At 39.4% G+C, this 22995-nt stretch overlaps 1 protein-coding gene across 1 annotated transcript; it reads left to right on the top strand.

Moving 5' to 3' along the window:
- The first annotated feature begins 2192 nt into the window (after window positions 1–2192).
- On the top strand, window positions 2193–20408 carry LOC143301477 (transmembrane protein 53-like). Its single transcript, XM_076615792.1, has 5 exons — window positions 2193–2469; window positions 5391–5687; window positions 10282–10413; window positions 12290–12439; window positions 15275–20408. The coding sequence occupies exons 1-5, from the start codon at window positions 2419–2421 to the stop codon at window positions 15629–15631; spliced, it is 987 nt and encodes a 328-aa protein (XP_076471907.1). The 5' UTR covers window positions 2193–2418; the 3' UTR covers window positions 15632–20408.
- Window positions 20409–22995: the final 2587 nt, after the last annotated feature.

The raw sequence follows: 22995 nt of genomic DNA on the forward strand, positions 1-22995 counted from the left end.
AGTTGCAATGGTAAATGAATGAACGAATGAAAAACACACAATTTATCAATCAGTTAATGCGGTAAATTGCAGCAGCATTCATACACAAATTTTCCTAATCTTGTTTGTATATATTCATCATCTGTTAGCATCACCTGACTGGGAATATGTCCTGTGTTATTCGAATTTTGAATATCCTTTAAAAATTGTTGCCTTAAGGTTTTATATTTAATACAATGATCAAGAAGATGGATTTCGTCTTCCAGGATGTTACACTTGTTGCACAATCTGTCTTCTTGTGGAATATTTAAATATCTACCTTTCTCAATCTTTAGGTCATGCGCGCTTATTCTGAGTTTCGTTAAAGCTTGTCTGTGTTTTGTATCTGATATATTTAAAAGGTAGGTTTCAGTTTTTGTGTGTGTGTGTGTGTGTGTGTGTGTGTGTGTGTGTGTGTGTGTGTGTATTTCTTTTTATCACAACAGATTTCTCCGTGTGAAATTCGGGCTGCTCTCCCCAGGGAGAGCGCGTCGCTATACTACAGCGCCACCCTTTTTTTTTTTTTTTTTTTTTTTGTATTTTTTCCTGCGTGCGGTTTTATTTGTTTTTCCTATCGAAGTGGATTTTTCTTCAGAATTTTGCCAGGAACAACCTTTTTGTTGCCGTGGGTTCTTTTACGTGCGCTAAGAGCATGCTGCACACGGGACCTCGGTTTATCGTCTCATCCGAATGACTAGCGCCCAGACCACCACTCAAGGTCTAGTGGAGGGGGAGAAAATATCGGAGGCTGAACCGTGATTCGAACCAGCGCGCTCAGATTCTCAGTCTCGCTTCCTAGGCGGACGCGTTACCTCTAGGTCATCTGTGTGTGTGTGTGTGTGTGTGTGTGTGTGTGTGTGTGTGTGTGTGTGTGTGTGTGTGTGTGTGTGTGTGTGTGTGTGTGTGTGTGTGTGCAGTGCGTGCATGTGTGAGTATGCACAAGTTTTTATACCGATTGATATGCACTTGTACTGTATCATAATTTCTACTGTATCTGTGTTTGTGTAGGATTTTCGATTTATGTTCGTACCTCGTGCCTTGTTATGTACTATACGCCCCCCCCCCCCCCATTCCCCCCCCTCCCCCAATATTCCTTGTGACCCCGGTACACTTGGTAATAAAGACATATTCTATTCTATTCAGTCTCAGTGCGTGAACAGTAAGTAAACTGATGGAGGCACCACCACAATACTCAGTTTTGGTCCAGTCATCACTGTCGCATGCCCATGGATATTTGCTGGTCAGGGCGAGCTTAAAATAGTCATGCACACTGACGTCAAAAGAAAATCAGTGCAATGTAGTGCCGGGCCGCGCCGAACTCAGTGAGCCGGTGAGGATCTGTTACTTACTGACGTCAACTTCATTGATCAGTATAGGCTGTTAGCAGGTGTTAAACATGAACAGGAACATGTGCAAAGCTACCGCGTCCTTTCAGTCTCACATAATACCTTTTTAATTTAAAAAAGCAAACTACTCTATGATGAGTCACTTGTAATAAATCTTAATGTTTCAGTGATTCAAGTTCCTCAACGGACTCAGTCGCAGTCAGTTGTGCCTGTAGGCTCAGTAGAGTCTTTTGTTTTTCTGGTGTTCTTTTTGTTTTGGGGGGAAAGCCCGGGGAGGGGGCGGAGCATTCGGTGGGAGGAGGGGGGGGGGAGCTGGTAGAAGGGTAACCGGGAGTTGGTCAGTTGTAGCTGGGGGAGTGACTGATAGAGGGTATCTATACATGGTTCACTCAGAGATGGCACTTGTGTCACAAGCAGGCTGACCCAACGAAGTCTGGCTGGTTTTACTTACATCGCACAAACTGAACATTTTTCATATGGCTTGACCATGTTGTCGATTTGATTCATGCAGTCAACGTCAAACTCATAAGTGTGTTTATAGTCCTTTTTTTTTATATCCCTTTGTCACTTTCTGCTGAAACTAGAAAGTCATTCCAGGTGTCGTTTTCGTTTGTACTTTTTGCCTCATTTATTTATTTATCTATTTTGCAGATTCTTCCCAATGTTGCATGCATACATTTAAGATCGTGATGTTCCACCATGTTTGTGCTCCGCAACACTGTATGGTGCGCGTGCACGATCCGATAAAAGGTGAGGGTCATCGTGGACTTAAGAACCTATCTGATTGGTTCAACAGTTGACCTCGCCATTGTCAGATCATAATATCAGTGGCGCGCCACATGTAGTGGTTAAGTCTGTTCGTTTTGTTGACTTCAGTCTTGGTATCACTGGCAGCGAAGTGCGCTGGTTCTGTGTGTGAAAAACCAGACGACAGCCACAACCGTTTGTTGATACAGTCGTATGGTCTGTTCAAAGCTTGGTCGCGGATCTGTCTGATTTCGTCACTGCCCGTTGGAAGAAGAGACAAGGCATATCGTCTGCAACTGCTTCCAAAATGGCGATGCACACGCTGACACGGCCGGTAAAGCAAATGCTTTTCAAAGAGGTGAGGCATGAAAACACCCGTTGAATATTGTGAAGGACAAATATGTTGAATTCTAAAAAAGCTGGTTTTGCCTGCAAAATATGCGGTTAATTTTAAGCTGTCGAGCTGCGATTATGGTGATCGATGTAATGATTATGATGTGATGCAAAAATTTCTTCTTCTGTATGATGCCCACCAGTTGACCATTACGAATTTACGTAACAGTATTTACTGAACACGATTGTGAAGACATCTTCAGCTTCCCATCGACATATCGAACATATCCAGGACATAGTTTGAGAGAGATGTGATTATTACAAATTTAATGATCGCGCATGAGCCTGGAACAATGCAATGGTGCGATGAAAGAGGCAATTTATAATTATTAGCAGCTTCAGATCTGCATCAGTGATCGATTAGCATATTTGAAATTGCTTTCCCATAATGGAAACGTCGTGGTGTTGTCGAGACAAATAAACATTTCATTTGTCATGTTGATATCTTTTGGGATCAGTTCTTCTCTTCACAAATAAGTATTTCAATAGTCATGTTGATATATATGATTTTTTTATGTCTTGGGATCAGTTTTTCTCTTTACCTCAGTACAGTTCCACAAGAAATGCTGATGGAAATATTATTTGTACAACATTCAAATGGGCCTACTATGGATTCAAGAAGGTTTTGTTTCAGTAATTACTAACCTGTGGAATTAACTGTCGCCTCATGGAAAACAAGCACCATCAACAAAATCATTAAAGAAACAACTGGACATTGCTTTGAAAATTCTCAACTGTTTTATTTTTCAGAAAGTTTTATGAATGAAATTTATACATTGGATAATGGAGGATGGAACCATGACCAGAATTTCTTTCAAACTTTGTTACAGAACAATCAGAGGAGTATGTAAAAACTTTACAGCTTGTTTTGTACCTAATTTACTACTACTGCTATAGGCCTGACAGGAAAAGGATACATAGAATGCAGCAACAGAGGAAGCTGAGACTTGAGTTGACAGCTGCTCAGTGTGAAATGGGATGGTGACTGAAAGAGGATTTAACATTTACTTGATTTAGTCGTTGAGACTATACCACTCTGTGTGTGTGTGTGTGTGTGTGTGTGTGTGTTGCAGTCATGTGTATTATTTGTTCTTTTGAATTTAAGATGAAAAATTATGAAGCACAGTCATTCTTCTTTAACTTAGTGTTTTTTTCTTTTCTTTTTGCATTAAGGGTTATATTTAATGGAACTTGAAATGTGATTTATAATAATGGACATAATGTTTTTTAATTTCAAATGTTCAATAATGTATAGAATTTTCATCGTTATTTTGTTATTACACTATTCATTCCTAGTATTTAACATTTATTCATATGGACATGGTAACAGGTTTTGTATGGGACAGTTACTGCTCATCACACACACACACACACACACACACACACATACACACACACGCACACACACACACTATGGGTCACTTAGTGATGCATCTACATCTTTAAAAAAAAGTAATATTATTTTACAGCAAAAACATGGAATGGGTTAATAAGTTGAAAGAATTGAGGATGGGGTTCAGTTGTCAATGTGACGAGTGATGAATGTTTGACAGGCAGGTCAGTCCTGATAGTGCGTTACCTCACTGGTACTTTTTATCTGTCAGGTTTTATGTGTGTGTTTGTGTGAGTTCTGGCTATGCCTATTAAACAAATACAGGTGTGTGCAGAACATTGTGACACATTTTTTTCTTTTCCTTTTTTTGAATTGTTTTGTTTTCTCCACACGTTAGCCTGTTGAACGAGTTAACATTCACTGATCATGTAAGCATGAAAAGAAATTAGATCTTTTCAGTATTTTCCGTACCTCAAGTGACTGGGAAATGTACACTTTTCTCATGACCTGTTGGTGGTCTGTGGACTGTTTGTTTCCATGTCACTGGTTATGCTCAGTTATGTGGGTGTAATTTGTTTAGACTGAGTGCATGTAAGGGTGCAAGTTGTCTGGCATGTGCCGCAAATCCAGCATATACTTATTTCATCCTGTTTTGGGGCAGTTTACAGCATGGAGACATTTGTTATATTTTCTGACATGCATAAATTTTTGTAGCTTGTTGCCCTGTTTTTGATTTCTCTGTCAGATCATGACTTGACATGATTTTGTCTGCGACAAAACCTCAAATTAGAAAAGTACAAGAAGTCCCCCCATTAAATATACATTTGCAATGTTTGTGTAAGCGTTTGTGTGTGAATTTGTCATGTATTGCTTTGCATTGATATTATATCTTCCTGTGAAATTCATACAGCTGGAAATTGTCATATTCCTTTGCATTGACTATATATATTTTTGTTAAGTGGATACAGCTCAAAACTGTGCTACAGAAATGCATGTTACAGATGTATCTTGATTTTATTGTATCAATTTTCATTTGTTTGCATCCTCATGATCCTGTGTTTTTGTTACAGAGCAAGCTGGTGATAATCCCAGTCTAATCACAAACTGTCCTCTCTCTGCTTTTATTAACACTTTAATTATTTCAGATGACAACTTCTGAATATAATATTTAATAGATCTGAGAAGTAAAGGTTTTTAATATTATACTTCTATTTCTGAAATTGGATTATTTGATTATGATTTGTTTTTTATTTGTATGGGAGATCGTATCATGCTTGTTACCCCTTCAAATGGGGCTTTAGCCTTTCTGAATGAAAATCTAAATTCTCTTCCCACCCATCCACCCCATCCCCTGCTCCATTTAAAAAGAAATTATATTAATGTTTTACACGAACCTAGGGGTAGACTCTGAAGGCCTGATCAACGTGTTGAGTTTCTGTGAAAATCAGGCATGTATCTTTTGTAATTTTTTTTTAGCAGATATGATGTAGTGTATGGATCAGTCCGCACTATTTAACATCATGAATCTGGAACTGTATTATCCCCGCCAACAGATGGCAGTGCTGACCGCGGCACACTCTCGCAGCCAGTCAGGACTGCCCCCGGTGAGAACCCAGGACATCAACAAGACCTTGCAGCTGCACAGCGTGGAGGCAGCGTCTGGGGGCAGAGAGCGCCCCCTGGCGGTGCTGTTTGGCTGGATGCTGGCCAAGAAGCGTCACCTGAACAAGTACGGCAACCTGTACCTGAGCAAGGGCTTTGACGTGATGACCGTCCAGATGCCTCCAGCCCATGTTCTGTGGCCCGTCATGGCTCAGAATCGTATCTCCTCCCTCCTCGCCACTCTGAAGGTTGACCTTTTGGTTTTTTTAGTTTCTTTGTTTAGTCGTGTCAATCTCACTTTGAAGGTTGACCTGTTCAATATTTGTTGTGTCTTTCTCTCACTTTGCATGTTGACCTTTTAATATTTCTGTGTTTAGACATGTCTCTCTCACTTTGCAGGTTGACCTTTTTGTTCAATGTTTCTGTGTTTAATCATCTCTCTCACTTTTCACTTTGACCTTTTGTTCAATATTTCTGTGTACTGTATAGTCATCTCTCTCACTTTTCAGTTTGACTGTTTGTTCAATATTTCTGTGTACTGTATAGTCATCTCTCTCACTTTTCAGTGTGACCGTTTGTTCAATATTTCTGTGTACTGTATAGTCATCTTTCTCACTTTTCAGTTTGACCTTTTGTTCGCTATTTCTTTGTACGGATTAGTCATCTCTCTCCTTTTTGAGTTTGACCTTTTGTTTGATATTACTGTGTTTAGCCCTGTCTCTGTTTCACTCTGCAGGATGACCATTTGTTTATTAATTTTATATCTTTTAAAATTTTATTTATTTTATTCACATTTATAGTGGGTATGTATGAATACATCCATCATCCTTAAGCATAAGGAGGGGTAGGGATGGGGTGGAGTGCAAGTTTAAGACAGATTTGACCTCATTTGATTTCATATAAGATCCCCATGTGCAAGAATGACACACAATACTGACAGTAGTATATGAATCATAATAACAGACGATATTAGCTTCCCCAATCACATGTTGACCTTTTAAGAAAAAAAAATCTTATACTTAGTTAAGTCTCTCTCTTTTAGTTTTAGTCACTTGGTAGTAGTTTTCAAATATCAGTAAGGTATATATTCACTTTATGTTTATTAACATTTGTCCCTGGCCCACGTGCTGTCATCTGCCATGGCTTAGAAACGCATCTCCTTGCTCTTAGCTACTTTGTGGCTTAACTTTTTGTTAAACATTTCTTTGTTTAGTTATACGATACCATGACCCACTGGTACAAACGCTGGCAGGCATACAATTTCTGTCCTTTGTAAAGTCATGCCCCTCTCTCTTTTAGTTTTAGTCCCTTTATTTCAGCTTTCAGTTAGGTATCCTTGGCAGTTAATCATGTTTGACAGGCACATGTGTTCATACCCACTAGGAACAAGTTAGAACAGAGAGACAGGGAGTGAGAGTGGGAGCAGTGAGGGTATGGGGGTGAGGGTGGGGGGGGGGGGGTGAAATTCGAGATAGCGCAGAGGGATCGTGATTTGCTGTTGCATAGTCCACTTTGGTTCAGCTTTTATGATGGTTGGACCAGTTGTTCCAAGTGTATATGTATTGATTTGTATCAAATGGCTGACGTATTACACAGACGGCTGGGTGTGGCACAGCATTATTATTTGATAGCCACCCTCTCCTGTGTATTGATTGTTGATTTGGCTGTGAGTGGGAAGGTAATAGTACAGGGAATTTTGGTTTTCATGAAAGAGTTTCACATGGAATGGTAATTGTACAGTCATTAGATTTTGTTTGTGAATATTCTTGCAACACTGAGTTAAATGACTCACTCAGCAGATCCTGGTTTTAATTCTTTCTTTTTTAAATTTTTTTTATCCCTCTGTCATTTGACTCATATTTGGGCAATCTGGAATGAATTTCACGTATGCATTCTCATGACCAATTCTTTCCCATAATATTTATGGATCTGTTCATTGCACTTGACTTTCATGCTCTTTTTGGTCTGATTGTCTTGTCTCTCGTCCTTCCTGGCTCACTCTTTCTTCGTTCTTTCTGCTGCTGTAAATGACAAAACATCATGCCATGTCATTATCTTTTGCTCTCTCTTTACCCATTTTTATTGTATTTATTTATTGTTTTTTTGGGTTTTTTTTTAAAATTATTTTTTTATTTTTTTTTTTTTATTTTTTTTTTTACCTCAGTTCACCTTTAAGAAGCTTTTTTTTTTTCTTTTAGTATTTACTTGCCTTCTTCATTGTTGTTTTTTCTTTCCAGTTCATATTACAATGAACATGTAGATCTGCATTGTGACAGAGAGGCATGGACATTGGACCCTGTGTTTTTAATGTAGAATGAATGTCATGTGATGTCATGTCTGGGTATTTTAGTGGGATTGTATTGGTGAATGTGTGTTGTTATTCTCGTTCTTAAAAAAAAATTTTTGTTGTTGTTGTTAAACATCTATAATTTGAAAGGAGTGGGGTTTTTTTTTTTTTTTTTTTTTTTTTGTTTTTTTTTTTTACTTTTTCTTTTTTTCTTCTTTTTTCCCCCCCTTATATCTCCCTGCAAACTGCACTGAAGGTGCTGTTGTGTCATATTGTATCGTACCACTTTTTGTCACAACACATATATATCCGTGTGACATACACTAGGCTGCTCTCCTCCAGGAAGAGTGCTTGGCCACAGTGCAGTGCCACAAATAGTTTGTTATTTAATGCGTTTTTCTTTGTACAGATAAACAGATCTGTTTCACAAACAAAGGGTATTGTTTTCTGCAGAATTTTGTCAGGGACAGTCATTTTGTGACCTTTGGTTCTTTTATGTGTACAAAATGCACACAGCACATGAGACCTTTGTTTTATCAATTCATCTGGCTGCAAGTAGATGTCTAGTGAAGAGTGGAGTGTAAAAAAAAAAAAAAAAAAATCCCAGTCTGTATGATCCCAGTCCATATATTATATTCATATAGCTGGCAATATTGTGTGTGTTGTTGCTGTTGATTTCACGACATTAATATTTTATGTGGCTGTGCAGAGGATGGAATTACTTTGCTGGCTATGGCTTCCAACAAGTTTGATAGATTCTCTGGCTGTGCAGGTTGGAGGCAACACTGTTAGTGTTACCATGGCTGATGTTGCCATCGTAGTTTAATCGTTTTAAGGTTTCACTGGTTTCAGAAGGCCAGTGCACCTCGTGACACTGGTTCATGATTTATTTTATTTTATTTTTTTGTAAGTACTAAATGACATACATGTAACTCTACCATGCTTACTAACAGCGTCCAGTGTACTGTTTATGTTGGGTGACACTGACAGCAGTGTACTGATGATGTTGGGTGACACTGACAGCAGTGTACTGACTGTTGATGTTGGGTGACACTGACAGCAGTGTACTGACTGTTGATGTTGGGTGACACTGACAGCAGTGTATTGACTGTTGATGTTGGGTGACACTAACAGTAGTGTACTGACTGTTGATGTTGGGTGACACTGACGGCAGTGTACTGACTGTTGATGTTGGGTGACACTGACAGCAGTGTACTGTTGATGTTGGGTGACACTGACGGCAGTGTACTGTTGATGTTAGGTGACACTGACGGCAGTGTACTGTCGATGTTCGGTGACACTGACGGCAGTGTACTGTTGATGTTCGGTGACACTGACGGCAGTGTACTGACTGTTGATGTTGGGTGACTCTGACAGCAGTGTACTGTTGATGTGGGGTGACACTGACAGCAGTGTACTGTTGATGTTTGGTGACACTGGCAGCAGTGTACTGACTATTGATGTTTAGTGCCACTGATGGCAGTGTACTGACTGTTGATGTTTAGTGACACTGACGGCAGTGTACTGTTGATGTTTGGTGACACTGATGGCAGTGTACTGACTTGATGTTTAGTGACACTGACGGCAGTGTACTGACTGTTGATGTTTAGTGACACTGACGGCAGTGTACTGACTGTTTATGTTGGGTGAGACTGACAGCAGTGTACTGTTGGTGTTGGGTGACACTGACGGCAGTGTACTGACTGTTGATGTTTAGTGACACTGACAGCAGTTTACTGACTGATGATGTTGAGTGACACTGACAACAGTGTACTATTGATGTTGGGTGACACTGACAGCAGTGTACTGTTGATGTTGGGTGACACTGACAGCAGTGTACTGTTGATGTTGGGTGACACTGACAGCAGTGTACTGTTGATGTGGGGTGACACTGACAGCAGTGTACTGTTGATGTGGGGTGACACTGACAGCAGTGTACTGTTGATGTGGGGTGACACTGACAGCAGTGTACTGTTGATGTTTGGTGACACTGACAGCATGTACTGACTGTTGATGTGGGGTGACACTGACGACAGTGTACTGTTGATGTGGGGTGACACTGACAGCATGTACTGACTGTTGATGTTGGGTGAGACTGACAGCAGTGTACTGACTGTTGATGTTGGGTGACACTGACGGCAGTGTACTGTTGGTGTTGGGTGACACTGATGGCAGTGTACTGTTGGTGTTGGGTGACACTGACGGCAGTGTACTGTTGGTGTTGGGTGACACTGATGGCAGTGTACTGTTGGTGTTGGGTGACACTGATGGCAGTGTACTGACTGTTGATGTTGGGTGACACTGACAGCAGTGTACTGTTGATGTTGGGTGACACTGATGGCAGTGTACTGACTGTTGATGTTTAGTGACACTGACAGCAGTTTACTGACTGATGATGTTGGGTGACACTGACAACAGTGTACTATTGATGTTGGGTGACACTGACGGCAGTGTACTGTTGATGTTGGGTGACACTGACAGCAGTGTACTGTTGATGTTGGGTGACACTGACGGCAGTGTACTGACTGTTGATGTACCGCAGTGGGTGTGGGCAGGGCAGCAGCCTGGAGTCGCGCCCCCTGCTGATCCATGGGTTCTCGGTGGGTGGCTACCTGTACGGGGAGATGCTGGTCAAGCTGGCCACTGACCCCCAGTACAAGGACATCTGTGACAGGATGGTGGGACAGGTGGGTTGCTGCATGCGGGGAAGGGGGGGGGGGGGGGGGGCGAGTGTTGGAGTCAAACGTTAAGACAGGCGGGTTGCTGTGTGTGTTGGAGTGTGGGAACAGACAAACCTATCCCGATTTTACCTTATTTGTTTGGGAAAACAAACTAGAAGGTCACGACATGGCAAAAATAAGAAAAATATGTGGCCATTTAAAAAAAAAAAAAAAAAAAAAAATCTGCATTAATAATTTCTTCAAATAAGAAAAATATGTGTCTGTTGAAGAAATAAAGATAAAAATAAATCCTGCATTGCTAATTTCTTCAGAATTTTGCAATGGCGGCTTTTAGACACACATGTGCCAGCATTCTGTCAGAACTAGAAATCTAGAAAGGCCATGAAGTGAACCAGCAAACCAGCATGGTGACGAAGAAGAATGCTTCTGAGAACTGCACTGAAGACTTTAAGCAGTGACATAGAGGATGCATGCAGAACACCACAGAAGGCAAAGTCAGCATGAGTATGAGAATTTAAATTTAAAAAAAAAGAAAAAAAAAGAAGGAATATACTAATATAGTGTATTCCTGAAAGTTGTTAAGAACTTTAGCCTTTTCCTGTTTTTTTGTTTGTTTTTGTTTTTGTTTTTTTGGTCTTTTTTTCTTTCTTTCTTTTTCTTTGATCAGCTGTTCTTGATGGTAAGGTTGTTGTTTTTTTTGGTAGGTATTATTTTATTTTTTTTATATATGCTGTGGATAAGAAATGGAATGTCATGGTGTCGTAAAGCTACAACCAAAGGAAATAGGATTTTTGCAAGTCCAGCAGCCAAGCAGAAACAAGCCAAGAAAATGTGGATCCAGAGGAGAGAAAAGTAAAATGCTTGCAATCCAAAAATACAGTTTAATCCTGAAGGCTTAAAGTACACCCCTACACTGGGAATATGTGCAAAAAGTTCTGTCTTTCTTTCTTTGTTTCTAAGCCAACTTTGACAAAGTTATAAAGCATTAACCCCCCCCCACACACACACACACACACACATATATATATATATATATGACCCTCCACCATGAAATGAGTTGCTTTGCACCAGAGGTTGATTTTTATTAATTGGTATATCATAAATCTGCATTCTGCAATAAAAGAGCTTTACAGCAAACAAACAAAAAAAAGTTTGTAAATCGGATGATTCTGTGAAAAGTTATTGTGATTTTTTAAGTTCTAAAGTCGCGAAAGTAACAAACTGAGAAATCAAGGCTGAAAAGTTTTGGAACATAGCAACGACATACTTCTAAGCAAGATATGTTCATGAAATTTGGCACACACATACTTAGTGGCAATATCCACAATTGCACAAAGTCTGAAAGAAAAATATTGAGTGTACTTGATTTTATTCAAAGAATTTTCCTATTTAATTTGGAAAGAACTGCGACTGAGGTGAAAGTAAACTTACTTTTTAATCAGCTCAGCATGACTAAAAACCTTCCAATTTTAAGATTAGTTTTGTTGTGGTGTTGTTTGTGGTTCAGTTACAATGAAACTTTTGCATTGTATAGTATGTGTACTAAAATTTATGCCAGGTTTGTAGATGGCATGTGTATGAGTGTTGTATATGCACATACCAAAAAACAACACTTCATTTGATGATTTTTTGTTGTTGTTTTTTTGTTGTTGTTTTTTGTTCTTGTCATTTGATAAGGGCTATTGCCATTTAATGTTGTTGTTTTTTGTTGTTGTTGTACTGTTGTCATTTGACAAGGATTTTTGTTGTTTTTATTGGATAAGGGGTTGTTGTTTTTATTTGATAAGTTTTTTTGGTCGTCATTTTATAAGGTTTATACATTTGGTGTTATTTGATTAGAGTTTCTAAATTTTGTTTTCAAATTTTTTTTTTTGGTCACTAGGTGTTTGACAGCCCGGTGGACTATGAGGGCGTGCCAAGGGGTTTTGCCAACGTTCTGGTCAAGAACGCTGCCATGAAAACGTTGCTGCGCAGCTCCATTGAGTCCTACCTGAAGGTCATGCACAACTCCGTCACCAAGCATTACATAGAGGTGGGTGATTGAGTGTTCCACATTTTGGTCATCCGGCAGGAAACACTTTAAACTGTATGGTGTGTTGATTGCTCAGAGTTATTGATGTTGAAGTTTGCTGGTTCATAGATCGACGGGTGCTGTGGCTGAGTGGTTAGAACTCTGAGTTCATGCCCCGAGATTCCTGAGTTTGATCCCCAGTTTCGGGGCACCTGGTGGGTTAAGGATGGAGGTGGTTTGTTGTTTTTTTTTTCCCCGATCTGCCAGATCAGTATATGTGCAGACTTGCTAGTGCCTGAAGCCTTGAGAAGTTTTAGCATTCACAGTGTATATTATTCAGAAGTGAAGGTCAGACTCTGAGCTGAACAGTTTCACTGAGTACAAATGTTGGTGTTACATTTATTGACAAGAGCAGCTGGTATCAGTTAGTGATATAACATTCAGTCGGTCAGAATGCACTTGTGCACTTATGCATATTTGAGCATTGTGACAGAGCATATACATCGGTTAAAAAAGGCTCTGTACAGAGGATCCCAAGATCTGCTAATTTCCTTGTGTTTCTTCTTTTTTTTTTTTCAATTTGGTGTCAGACATGCTCTCTCTCTCTCACTGTCACTCTCTCCCCTTCCCTCCCCCTCTCTCTCCATCTCTTTGTGTGTGTCTTGCCATGCCAAACTTATTGGTCTGATAACTGATTGATTGTAAATACATGCAGAAGTATGTCATATACTTTGTTTTTCAATCGCTGTGATACAACACAATATTTTCTACCTTTTTGTGGCTCTTCTTTAGGGCCAGGTAGGCGGCTGTAGTGTGTGTCTCCTGTATTTCATGTGCTTTACATCACAGATTCATTTCTATTTGGAGATAATAGAGTGAACAATCTGTATTCTAGCACTCTCCCCAAAGGAGCGAAAGTGGTATTATTGATCAGAACATATTTGGACTTATAAAATGCTGTGATCTGAGTGGTTGGAGTACCAGCAGGAGTTGTGAGAGATGGTGGAGGAATGGGGGACCTGTGGGTGGGGTGGTGAAAAGGGAGGGACGGGGCAGAGGTCAACTGAGTATTGTATTGTATTGTATTGCACTCTTTGTCACAACAGATTTCTCTGTGTGAAATTGGGGCTGTTCTCTCCAGGGACAAAGCGCATTGCTACTATCAGGGCGTCACCCTTTTTTTTTTTCCCCTTTTTTTTCTCCAACCTTCTAAGTTTATTTGTTTTACAAGCAAAGTGGATTTTTCTATGGAATATTGCAAGGGACAACTCTATTGTTGCCATGGGTTCTTTTATATGTGCTATGTGCATGCTGCACGTGGGACCTTGATGTACGAGGTGTGTTCAAAAAGTATCTGACCTTAATTTTTTGTGCGCAAACAAATGAAGCTAGGCAGGCGTGGTTTGGTGCACGTATGTAGGCGACCCTAATGCGCATGCGTGAATTTTTTCCCGCCTGCAGAAGCTGTCAGTCGACGACAGACCACCGATGAGTGAGGAGGTGTAAGAGAACGCCGTCAGATTTTCGTTTTTGACAAAATGACTGAAAAACTTGAACAACGCTACTGCATCAAATTTTGTGTCAAGCTTGCCGATTCCCATGTGGAAACGATCCGCAAGATTCAACTGACCTTCGGGGACGAAGCAATGGGCACCACACAGATAAAGGAGTGGTACAACTGCTTCAAAGATGGCCGCACATCAGTGGAGAGAGAAGCATATTCTGGTAGGCCCTCAGCATCCCAAAATGAGATCGTCATTGACCAACTGAGGTCCCTGGTGATGCACACCTGTGCTTCGTCAGGCTCCCTACTCTCCCAACATGGCTCCGTGTGACTTCTGGCTGTTCCCACAGCTGAAAATGCCCCTGAAAAGGACCAGATTTCAGTCCAGAGAAGACATTACGCAGAATGTGACGGACCAGCTGCACGCCATCCCAGAAGAGGCGTTCCAGCACTCCTTTCAACAGTGGCAGAACCTTTGGGAGAAGTGTGTGGCGGCCCAAGGGGACTACTTTGAAGGAGATTAGTGTAAGTTTGTTGTATCTGGATATGAGTAGTTTTTATGAACAAAGGTCGGATACTTTTTGAACACACCTTGTATTGTCTCTGACTAGTGTCCAGACCACCACTCAAGGTCTAGCGGGGGGGGGGGGGGGGAGAAAATACTGATGAGTGTTTGGGTTAAACTAGTGCGCTCATATTCTCTTGCTTCCTTAGTGGACGTGTTACCACTAGGCTATTGGTCCATTTGGGGGTAGGGGAGGAGGAGGCTGGTGAGTTCATGTGAGAGAGAAAGAACTGACATTGTTTGAGTGGTTTTATATGTTATGTCCCTTTGTACTTTTTAAAACTGCTATGCTTTAACGGTTTTATGTATGTAAACCTTTATTTTACTGTTGCACCACTATCTCATGCTGTCTTGTCACCCACAAGTCAATTTTCCTTGTATTTTTGTGAGGGCATTAAAGCGATTTGATTGAATGATGGTAAACCCTCCACCCAGAAACAGGCTTAGTCAGCATTCCACCCCAACTTAACCATAAACTAATTTCTCTGACAACACTAAACGTATTCTGTATTCTTCCACCCCCACTCCAACTTGACCATAAATTGATTTCTTTTTGGAGATAATAATAAATATATATATATTCTGTATTCTCCCCCCCCCTACACCCCCCCCCCCCCCCCCCCCCCCCCCCCCCCCCCACACACACACACCCTTAACCCCAAAACCCCTGAAACACACACCGACAACATTCCACCGCAGAAATTGATCAAAAATCAATTTCTCTTCGGAGAATAATGAATAATCGTATTCTGTATTCTCCAACCCCCTACACTCCCCCTGAAAACAGGCATCATCCGCATTCCACCGCAACGCCCTGCAGCTGCCGTCGCTGTTCCTGTACTCGCGGGCGGACCCCATCGGGGTGGCCGACGTGATCGAGGGCATCATGGACAAGTGGCGCCACGAGGGCATCTCCGTCAGCCAGAAGTGCTGGGACCACTCCCCCCACGTCAGCCACTTCCACCACCACCCGGACGAGTACGTGGAGACGCTGCTGACCTTCCTGGACTCCCTGGGGTTCTCCACGCCCGAGAGGCAGGAGGGAGAGCCTGGGGAGAAGGAGATGGTGCAGCAGCAGCAGCAGCAGCAACAGACATTCCAGCAGGCGCCCCCCCGCAAGATCGAAGTGCCGTCCAGAAAGTGATTGGGGAGGGGGGGGTTGTTTGGTTTATTGTTGGACTGGGGATAAATGTTTGTGGTTGTCGTTGTGGTTGACTGTGTGTGTGTGTGTGTGTGTGTGTAGATTTGTAGAAAGTGTCTGGTTGTTGATAGTGTCTTGTTCTTTTTTTTTCTACCCTTTTTTTTTTTTTTTTTTTTTTTTTTTTTTGACAGTGTCTGGTTCTTGATAACGTCTGGTTCTAGACTGCGTCTCATTCTTGATAGTATCTGGCTTTTTTCTTTTTTTTTTTTTTTTTTTTTTTTTTTTTTTGACAGTGTCTGGTTCTTGATAGTGTCTGGTTCTTGACTTCGTCTCATTCTTGATAGTATCTGGCTCTTTTTTTTTGTTGTTTTTTTGTTTTTGTTTTGACAGTGTGGTCTGTTTCTTGACCGTGTCTGGTTCTTGTTAGTGTCTGCCTTTTTTTTTTTTTTCTTTTGCGGTGTCTGGTTTTGACAGTGTTGGCTTGTTGTAAGTGTTTGGTTGTGGACAAGGTGTGTGTAGTCAGTTGTTTGTCGGCTGAAAGTGTCTGGTGGTTGATAGTGCATGAAGAGTCAGTTGTTTGGCTGGAGGAAACCTTGGACATCTTGTATATTGAGGAGGAGAGAAGAAAAAAAAAAGAGAGAGAGAGATTTCTTTATGAAAATAAAAAATTAAAAAATGCGTGTGTGATGAATGTTGAAGACAGAAATATTATAACATATTATGTATATTGTGGAAAGGATGAGTGGATGTATATAACTTTGAATTGTTTTGTCGAGGTTTTTCTTGTGATACAAAGATTTGTTGTTCACACACCCGGTTAAACATGATTATGAAAAAAGCATCAGCATTTCAGTTGAAAACGAATGTCTCAGATTGAAACGTGTTAAATATGATTGCATTATGAACAAATTTGTGTGCGTTTTGTTCAGGCAGGATAATTGATAAGAGATCATTGGACAATATGCTGGATGTTCCCTTGGCTTCAGCACTGTTGCAGGTTGAAGCATGTACACTCCCAGTGCAAGCGCATGTGTGTTTGCACTGAACTGCACAAACATTGAACTGAATTTTTTTTGCATGTATTCATGTGTACATGTGCATGTATATGTATAGTTCTATTTTAACAGTAGCATATAGACACTTGCACAGGTATTCTAAAGCATACATATAACAAAAACCATATACACACGTCTGAAGTGGACACACACACAACACTCATCTCCTCTATTTTCACTCATTCGCTCATGCACAGAAATGTACATCATTAAACTCTGTAGCCTTTGTGCTGTGGATGTAATTTGCCTCAGTCCTCAGAGCTTTCATTGAAAATAAAAGCTTGAACTCACCCTTTCCCCCCACCCCCACCCACCCATCCTCCCCCACACTTCCTCTGTCATGTGGGTGGATCATTATCTTGCATATGATGTTGCCTCACTCAGTTCAGAACTTTGGTGTGCACTTGGTGTACTGTCAAGTTTAGAATGCTGATCTGTTTGTCTTGCCAAGAGGAGATAAGTATTGGTATTGGTTTGAGTCTATTTTGAAGATGAATGAATTTAAAAGTGAGTTCTGTATTTTTATTTCAGTGCTATGGTATTTGTTTGGTTTTTCTGTCAAATTTAATGGGTGTTTTTGTTTGTTTGTTGTTGGCTTTTGGGTTTTTTTTTTATATTTTTTTTAGTTGTCGTCTTGGTGAGAGGAGAGCGAAGTTTTATCCAGAAGTAGGCCTTTGTGTTTGTTTTAGATAAATACATAAAAAAGCATGTCCTGTAGATATGTAACAAATGGTTTTTTTCCAGCACTGTGGTGTAGAATGGGTGTTATGAGAAGTTGAATGTGTTCATTTACTTGCCCTTGCAAAAGGAGAATGAAGTATTATTTTCTTATGTGTCTGAATGTTTATTTTAGACAAATGAATGAATGAAAAATGGAAAAAATATGGCCTTTTCAGTGCCTGTCAGGGATATACTTCCTTTTGGGAAAAAAACAACAACAGCATTCTACATCACTTATATCTGAGGGAACTTCTATTCTCTTTACTGCGCATGAATCTGAACATTCAAAGTACCAGTTGTACATTTTTTTTTTCTATGAATCATACAAAGAAAAGTTAGAAGGATAAAAATGAGAAAAAGGTTAGGAATGTCAGACCATATGAGAATCTTATTACAGCTTCTCCCATAGCACCCCCAGTTGATACGAATTAATTAACTTGATAATGCAGTATACTTGTGTCTGCACTTGTGTAACGGTCGGAAATGGTGTCAAAACCCACACCTTGTTTGATATTTTGATTTCTTGTGCCATTCCTTTTTGTTGTTCAGATCAGTTTTGTTGAGGAGTATGAGTTCATGTATTTGGGAGTCCTGCAGTTTTTTTGTTGTGGTGTGAAGGGGAGTGTGGAAGCACTCTCCCTTTTGCTTAAAGTGTGTGTGTGTGTGTGTGTTGAATGTTGCAGCAAAAGTGTTCTGAGCAAAAAGACTTACATGTAGAACAGAAGCAACAACAAAGCTTTCTGTTGACAGCTTTGAAATTCATGGTTTTGAACTTATGTTCGGCGGTGCAATGTCTTTTTGTGTGACATCTAGTCTTTTCTGCATTTTGGTGAGATGACCAATTTTGAATTTTGTTTTCGTGGACTCCTTTCTGTCATCTTATCTATATCTGGACGCAAGCTTAGCTGATCAATGCAAAATCAGCCTTCAGAAACGGAATGGCTGTCTAAATGTTGGTGTAAAATGGTCTCACGCACATGCACGCATGCATGCAAGCATGAAGATCCCACTCACAGAAATAAGTTGAATTGGAAATTATTGTTGAAAGAAGAAAAGGAAATGAAAATTTTAAAAAGATGGCAGACTGAGGAATGTTTATCACTTAAAGGCTGATGAGAGTCTTCAGTTCACAGATATTTCCAATATAGGAGTGGGAGGAGTATAGTAAACAGAAAATCACACAGGATCCTTTTCCTCACTACTTTCCTTGTTTTTTTTTCTTACAATTATCAAGTTTGATTTACTGCAAAATCTTTTCCTTTTTTTTTTTTAACAGGAATTTTCCAAAATAACAATACAGCATTGACCGAAACGCATTTTAATATCTGATGTGTACTTCTTTTAGGGACAGAGTTTTGCTTATCAGTACTGAAGGCTTTGCTTTCCATGTTATGTAAAATCATGTTCATAACTTTTTGAAGCATTTGTTTGTGTGTGTGTTTGTGCATATTTTTTTCTTTTTCAGGTCTTGTGTTGATAATCCTGATACAGCCTTTGTGGCCAACTTGGCTACTAAGCATAAGACTTATCAGATTGGTGTAATCAAAATTTTTTTCTCTTTCCTTCATACATACTTTCACTCATGGTGTAAACCTTTTTTTTCTCTCTCTTTCTGTTATACATTCTTTTACTCACTTATATGTTCTCATTGTCGCAATATCTGTCAACTTGCTTATGAAAAATATATTCCATGTTATACTCTTTTTTTTTTCTTTAAAAAAAAAAAATTATAGTGTTTTATTTGTGCCATTCATGCTAAGGGCAAAAGTACAGCAGATTTTAATCATGGGGAATTATTGTTCCAAAACTGATGATTCATGACATAACAGGACGGGTTTCTTAAACAGTGGCAGTGATTATCCAAAGCAAAACAGGGTGGTAAACCATGTGCAAGATCTCTTCCACTGTGGTGACTGAGGCCTGTACCACAGAGATGGTTTTTTTTGTCTCATGTATTCAGTTGGCAAGCTCAGTGTAACCTGGAAAGCTTGGTGATCTCATACCGTACCCCACCAACCAGTGATTGAAAAATAAATGAACTAGAGGGACCATTGAGTATGGCTGCCTGTAGGGCTGGGTAAATAAACAGAACGGTCATACGTGTTGAATGTTACATGTCTGTCCGAGTGTGTGATGAGTGTGCATGTCTGAAACCAGACTGATTGTCTTACACAGGAAACAAATGATGAGCGCCCAGTGACAGCTCTCAGTTGTCTCTACCCAGGTAGGCAGCCTGTTGTGCAAATGACTGTGTTTGTAATACGCTTAGATCTTGGTCTCTGACCGAGGATAGGTGCTACATAAATATCAGTATCATCATCATCAACTAGAGTCAGAGAAAAAATGTTTTATCTCCCCTGGTTTTCTCTTTCACCTTCCTGTGTGGACCTTTTTTTTTTTTTTTTTCGCTGGAAATTTGGGTATCTGAAACTCTGAGCAGTTAAATTGCCAGACTGACCTGTTCAAGAAATTTGTATGATTATTGTTTAAAAATGTGATGAAAGGGTAGGTAAAACAAAACACAAATATCTGAACAGTCAGTAATAGCTGTGAGCAACATTTTCTATTAACTGCGTTCATCTTTCATTTTGATGGTGAACAGCATACTACCAAATATAATGACGAGCATAACAGCAAGAACGGTTTTCACTTTTCTTTTCTCTTTTCTGTTTTTTTTTGTCTGGGACCAAGTAGTTTTTTTTTTTTCCTCATCATTATCATTAGATTGCTGTTCATGTTTTTTCATCAGCGATGATTTCAAGAGCTTGACACAATTTGAGTTTCAAGAATGTTTTTACTTGCAGTGGTGTTATGTGGCTATCATGTGGTTGGAGTAGGGAATTTTGTGCGACTGCCTCATTAGTCAGCAATATGTGGAGTCCGGTAGAAGTGTTGACTGTGTTCAGTATTCTGTTTATGCACGTTTACTACAGCAGGTGCAATCTAAAGTTTTATACCCGCAGTGTATTATTTGTGTTCTGTTGTTTTGGGTTTTTATCTGAATTTTTTTTTTTTTTATATTTGAATTATGACCTAGGATAGGATGTATTGTTAGTTATATTGAGTTGCTGTGAAGTGAACAAGTGTTGCTTTTTTTGTAATGAGTGTGCTGTTAAAGCAGTTATGTTAGTTAGCTTGTGGTGTTAAAGCAGTTATGTTAGTTAGCTTGTGGTGTTAAAGCAGTTATGTTAGTTAGCTTGTGGTGTTAAAGCAGTTATGTTAGTTAGCTTGTGGTGTTAAAGCAGTTATGTTAGTTAGCTTGTGGTGTTAAAGCAGTTATGTTAGTTAGCTTGTGGTGTTAAAGCAGTTATGTTAGTTAGCTTGTGGTGTTAAAGCAGTTATGTTAGTTAGCTTGTGGTGTTTAAGCAGTTATGTTAGTTAGCTTGTGGTGTTTAAGCAGTTATGTTAGTTAGCTTGTGGTGTTTAAGCAGTTATGTTAGTTAGCTTGTGGTGTTAAAGCAGTTATGTTAGTTAGCTTGTGGTGTTTAAGCAGTTATGTTAGTTAGCTTGTGGTGTTTAAGCAGTTATGTTAGTTAGCTTGTGGTGTTAAAGCAGTTATGTTAGTTAGCTTGTGGTGTTAAAGCAGTTATGTTAGTTAGCTTGTGGTGTTTAAGCAGTTATGTTAGTTAGCTTGTGGTGTTAAAGCAGTTATGTTAGTTAGCTTGTGGTGTTAAAGCAGTTATGTTAGTTAGCTTGTGGTGTTAAAGCAGTTATGTTAGTTAGCTTGTGGTGTTAAAGCAGTTATGTTAGTTAGCTTGTGGTGTTAAAGCAGTTATGTTAGTTAGCTTGTGGTGTTAAAGCAGTTATGTTAGTTAGCTTGTGGTGTTAAAGCAGTTATGTTAGCTTGTGGTGTTAAAGCAGTTATGTTAGTTAGCTTGTGGTGTTAAAGCAGTTATGTTAGTTAGCTTGTGGTGTTTAAGCAGTTATGTTAGTTAGCTTGTGGTGTTTAAGCAGTTATGTTAGTTAGCTTGTGGTGTTAAAGCAGTTATGTTAGTTAGCTTGTGGTGTTAAAGCAGTTATGTTAGTTAGCTTGTGGTGTTAAAGCAGTTATGTTAGTTAGCTTGTGGTGTTTAAGCAGTTATGTTAGTTAGCTTGTGGTGTTAAAGCAGTTATGTTAGTTAGCATATGGTTGCCCATGTTTGATCCTGTTCTATGTCCTGGTCAAATGATCATTGCTGTCAGTGATTTTATGAGTGTTTCTGTGTTCATGATATTGTCTTACTGGGTCAGCTAAAAATTTTGGTTCACGAATTATGTGTGCTATGGGCTATTTTAGAAATCATCCTGCAAATATGCATGCATACATACATTAAAAGAATAATTGAAGTATCACATTATTATTATAATTAATCTGGTGGCTTTCTGGGTTTTTTTTTTCTCTTTCTTTCAATTAGTGCTGAAAGAATAATCTGCCTGAAAAAATTTTAAACATTAAGTTATCACATAACTATCATTATTCAGGTGGTTTAATTTTTGCTTTTTTCTTTCTTTCTTTCTTTCTCTCATTTAATTATGAAAAAATGTTCTGCCTCAATTTTATTGTGCACTTAAATCCATATGGCTGTGTGCACTTGTACATTTTATGAATTGAATACTTTTCTAGCATGTGCACTCACACTGGTTATGACTTAGTGATTATGTATGTGACACTGCACAGTCTCCCTCAGATGTGTGTGGCATTGTGTGGGAAATCTACCTGCCCCCTGTATGGCCATTTTACTGTTTACAGCTGGACAAGTTTGGAGTTTTTCTGGCATTCTTATTCAGCAAACTTTGGTGTTTGAAAGTTATGATTTCTGTCTGGTAGCTTTGGCTTTTATTTTGGGGGCTTTTTTTTTTTTTTCATGTGTATGTTGGCTGCCTTTGTATTTGTTAGTATTGTAAGTGACGGAATTTATTCTTAAGTGTTCTGTTTCTACAAAAATAGCATTTTGAGAGTTTTGTTTCTTGTATTTTGCAGTGTGAGAAGGGTTGGTATTTTAATGTAGCATATTTTCATTTTTTGTTGTTTTTTTGTTTCTCTCCGTATTGTTTCTATTACATTGAAATCCAGGGTAATAACAAATTGTTTGTGGGTTTTTTTGTTGTTGTTTTTTTTTGTATGTGAGTGTGGATAATTTGGGTTGACAGTTCTGTCATTTATGTGATTTCACTTGCTGTTGTTAAATGTAAACACTGTGTGCACTAAGGTACCTTCCATGTGTGTGGAACACTTTCGGTCCAACTTGAGAAAGATAGGCCTGGGTGTTAACAAAATAAAGAGTCAAAAGACGATGCGTCGCAGAAACGATCCGCTAGTTTCAGGCTGAGTTGATATTTCGGATTATTTCACTTTTGCTGTGTCTTGTTTAATCTTCACCTACCATCTTGCTAAACTGAGAAAGAAGAGTGGACTAACTTTGTGGCTGACCTAAAATGGCTGACACTTCACGACTGGCTATGACAGGCTGTGCGCATAGCACAGTGTAAATTACAGCAGAACCATTTCTTTTATCGTTTCTGCCCTGTCCGGATAAATGGTTGAAAGCAGACAATGAAATTGATGATTCTTTGGAAAATGACTGAGAATGGATGCTAAAAGCATGCAAACCT

This window comes from Babylonia areolata, chromosome 27 (assembly GCF_041734735.1).
Source record: "Babylonia areolata isolate BAREFJ2019XMU chromosome 27, ASM4173473v1, whole genome shotgun sequence".
Taxonomy (NCBI): domain Eukaryota; kingdom Metazoa; phylum Mollusca; class Gastropoda; order Neogastropoda; family Buccinidae; genus Babylonia; species Babylonia areolata.

Excerpts from the sequence above, each read along its gene's own strand:
- LOC143301477 (XM_076615792.1), top strand. The coding sequence starts at position 2,419 with ATGGCGATGCACACGCTGACACGGCCGGTAAAGCAAATGCTTTTCAAA. Across the intron at positions 5,688-10,281 it reads CCCTCCTCGCCACTCTGAAG|GGCAGCAGCCTGGAGTCGCG; the intron begins GTTGACCTTTTG and ends GGGTGTGGGCAG. Across the intron at positions 12,440-15,274 it reads TCACCAAGCATTACATAGAG|GCATCATCCGCATTCCACCG; the intron begins GTGGGTGATTGA and ends CCCTGAAAACAG.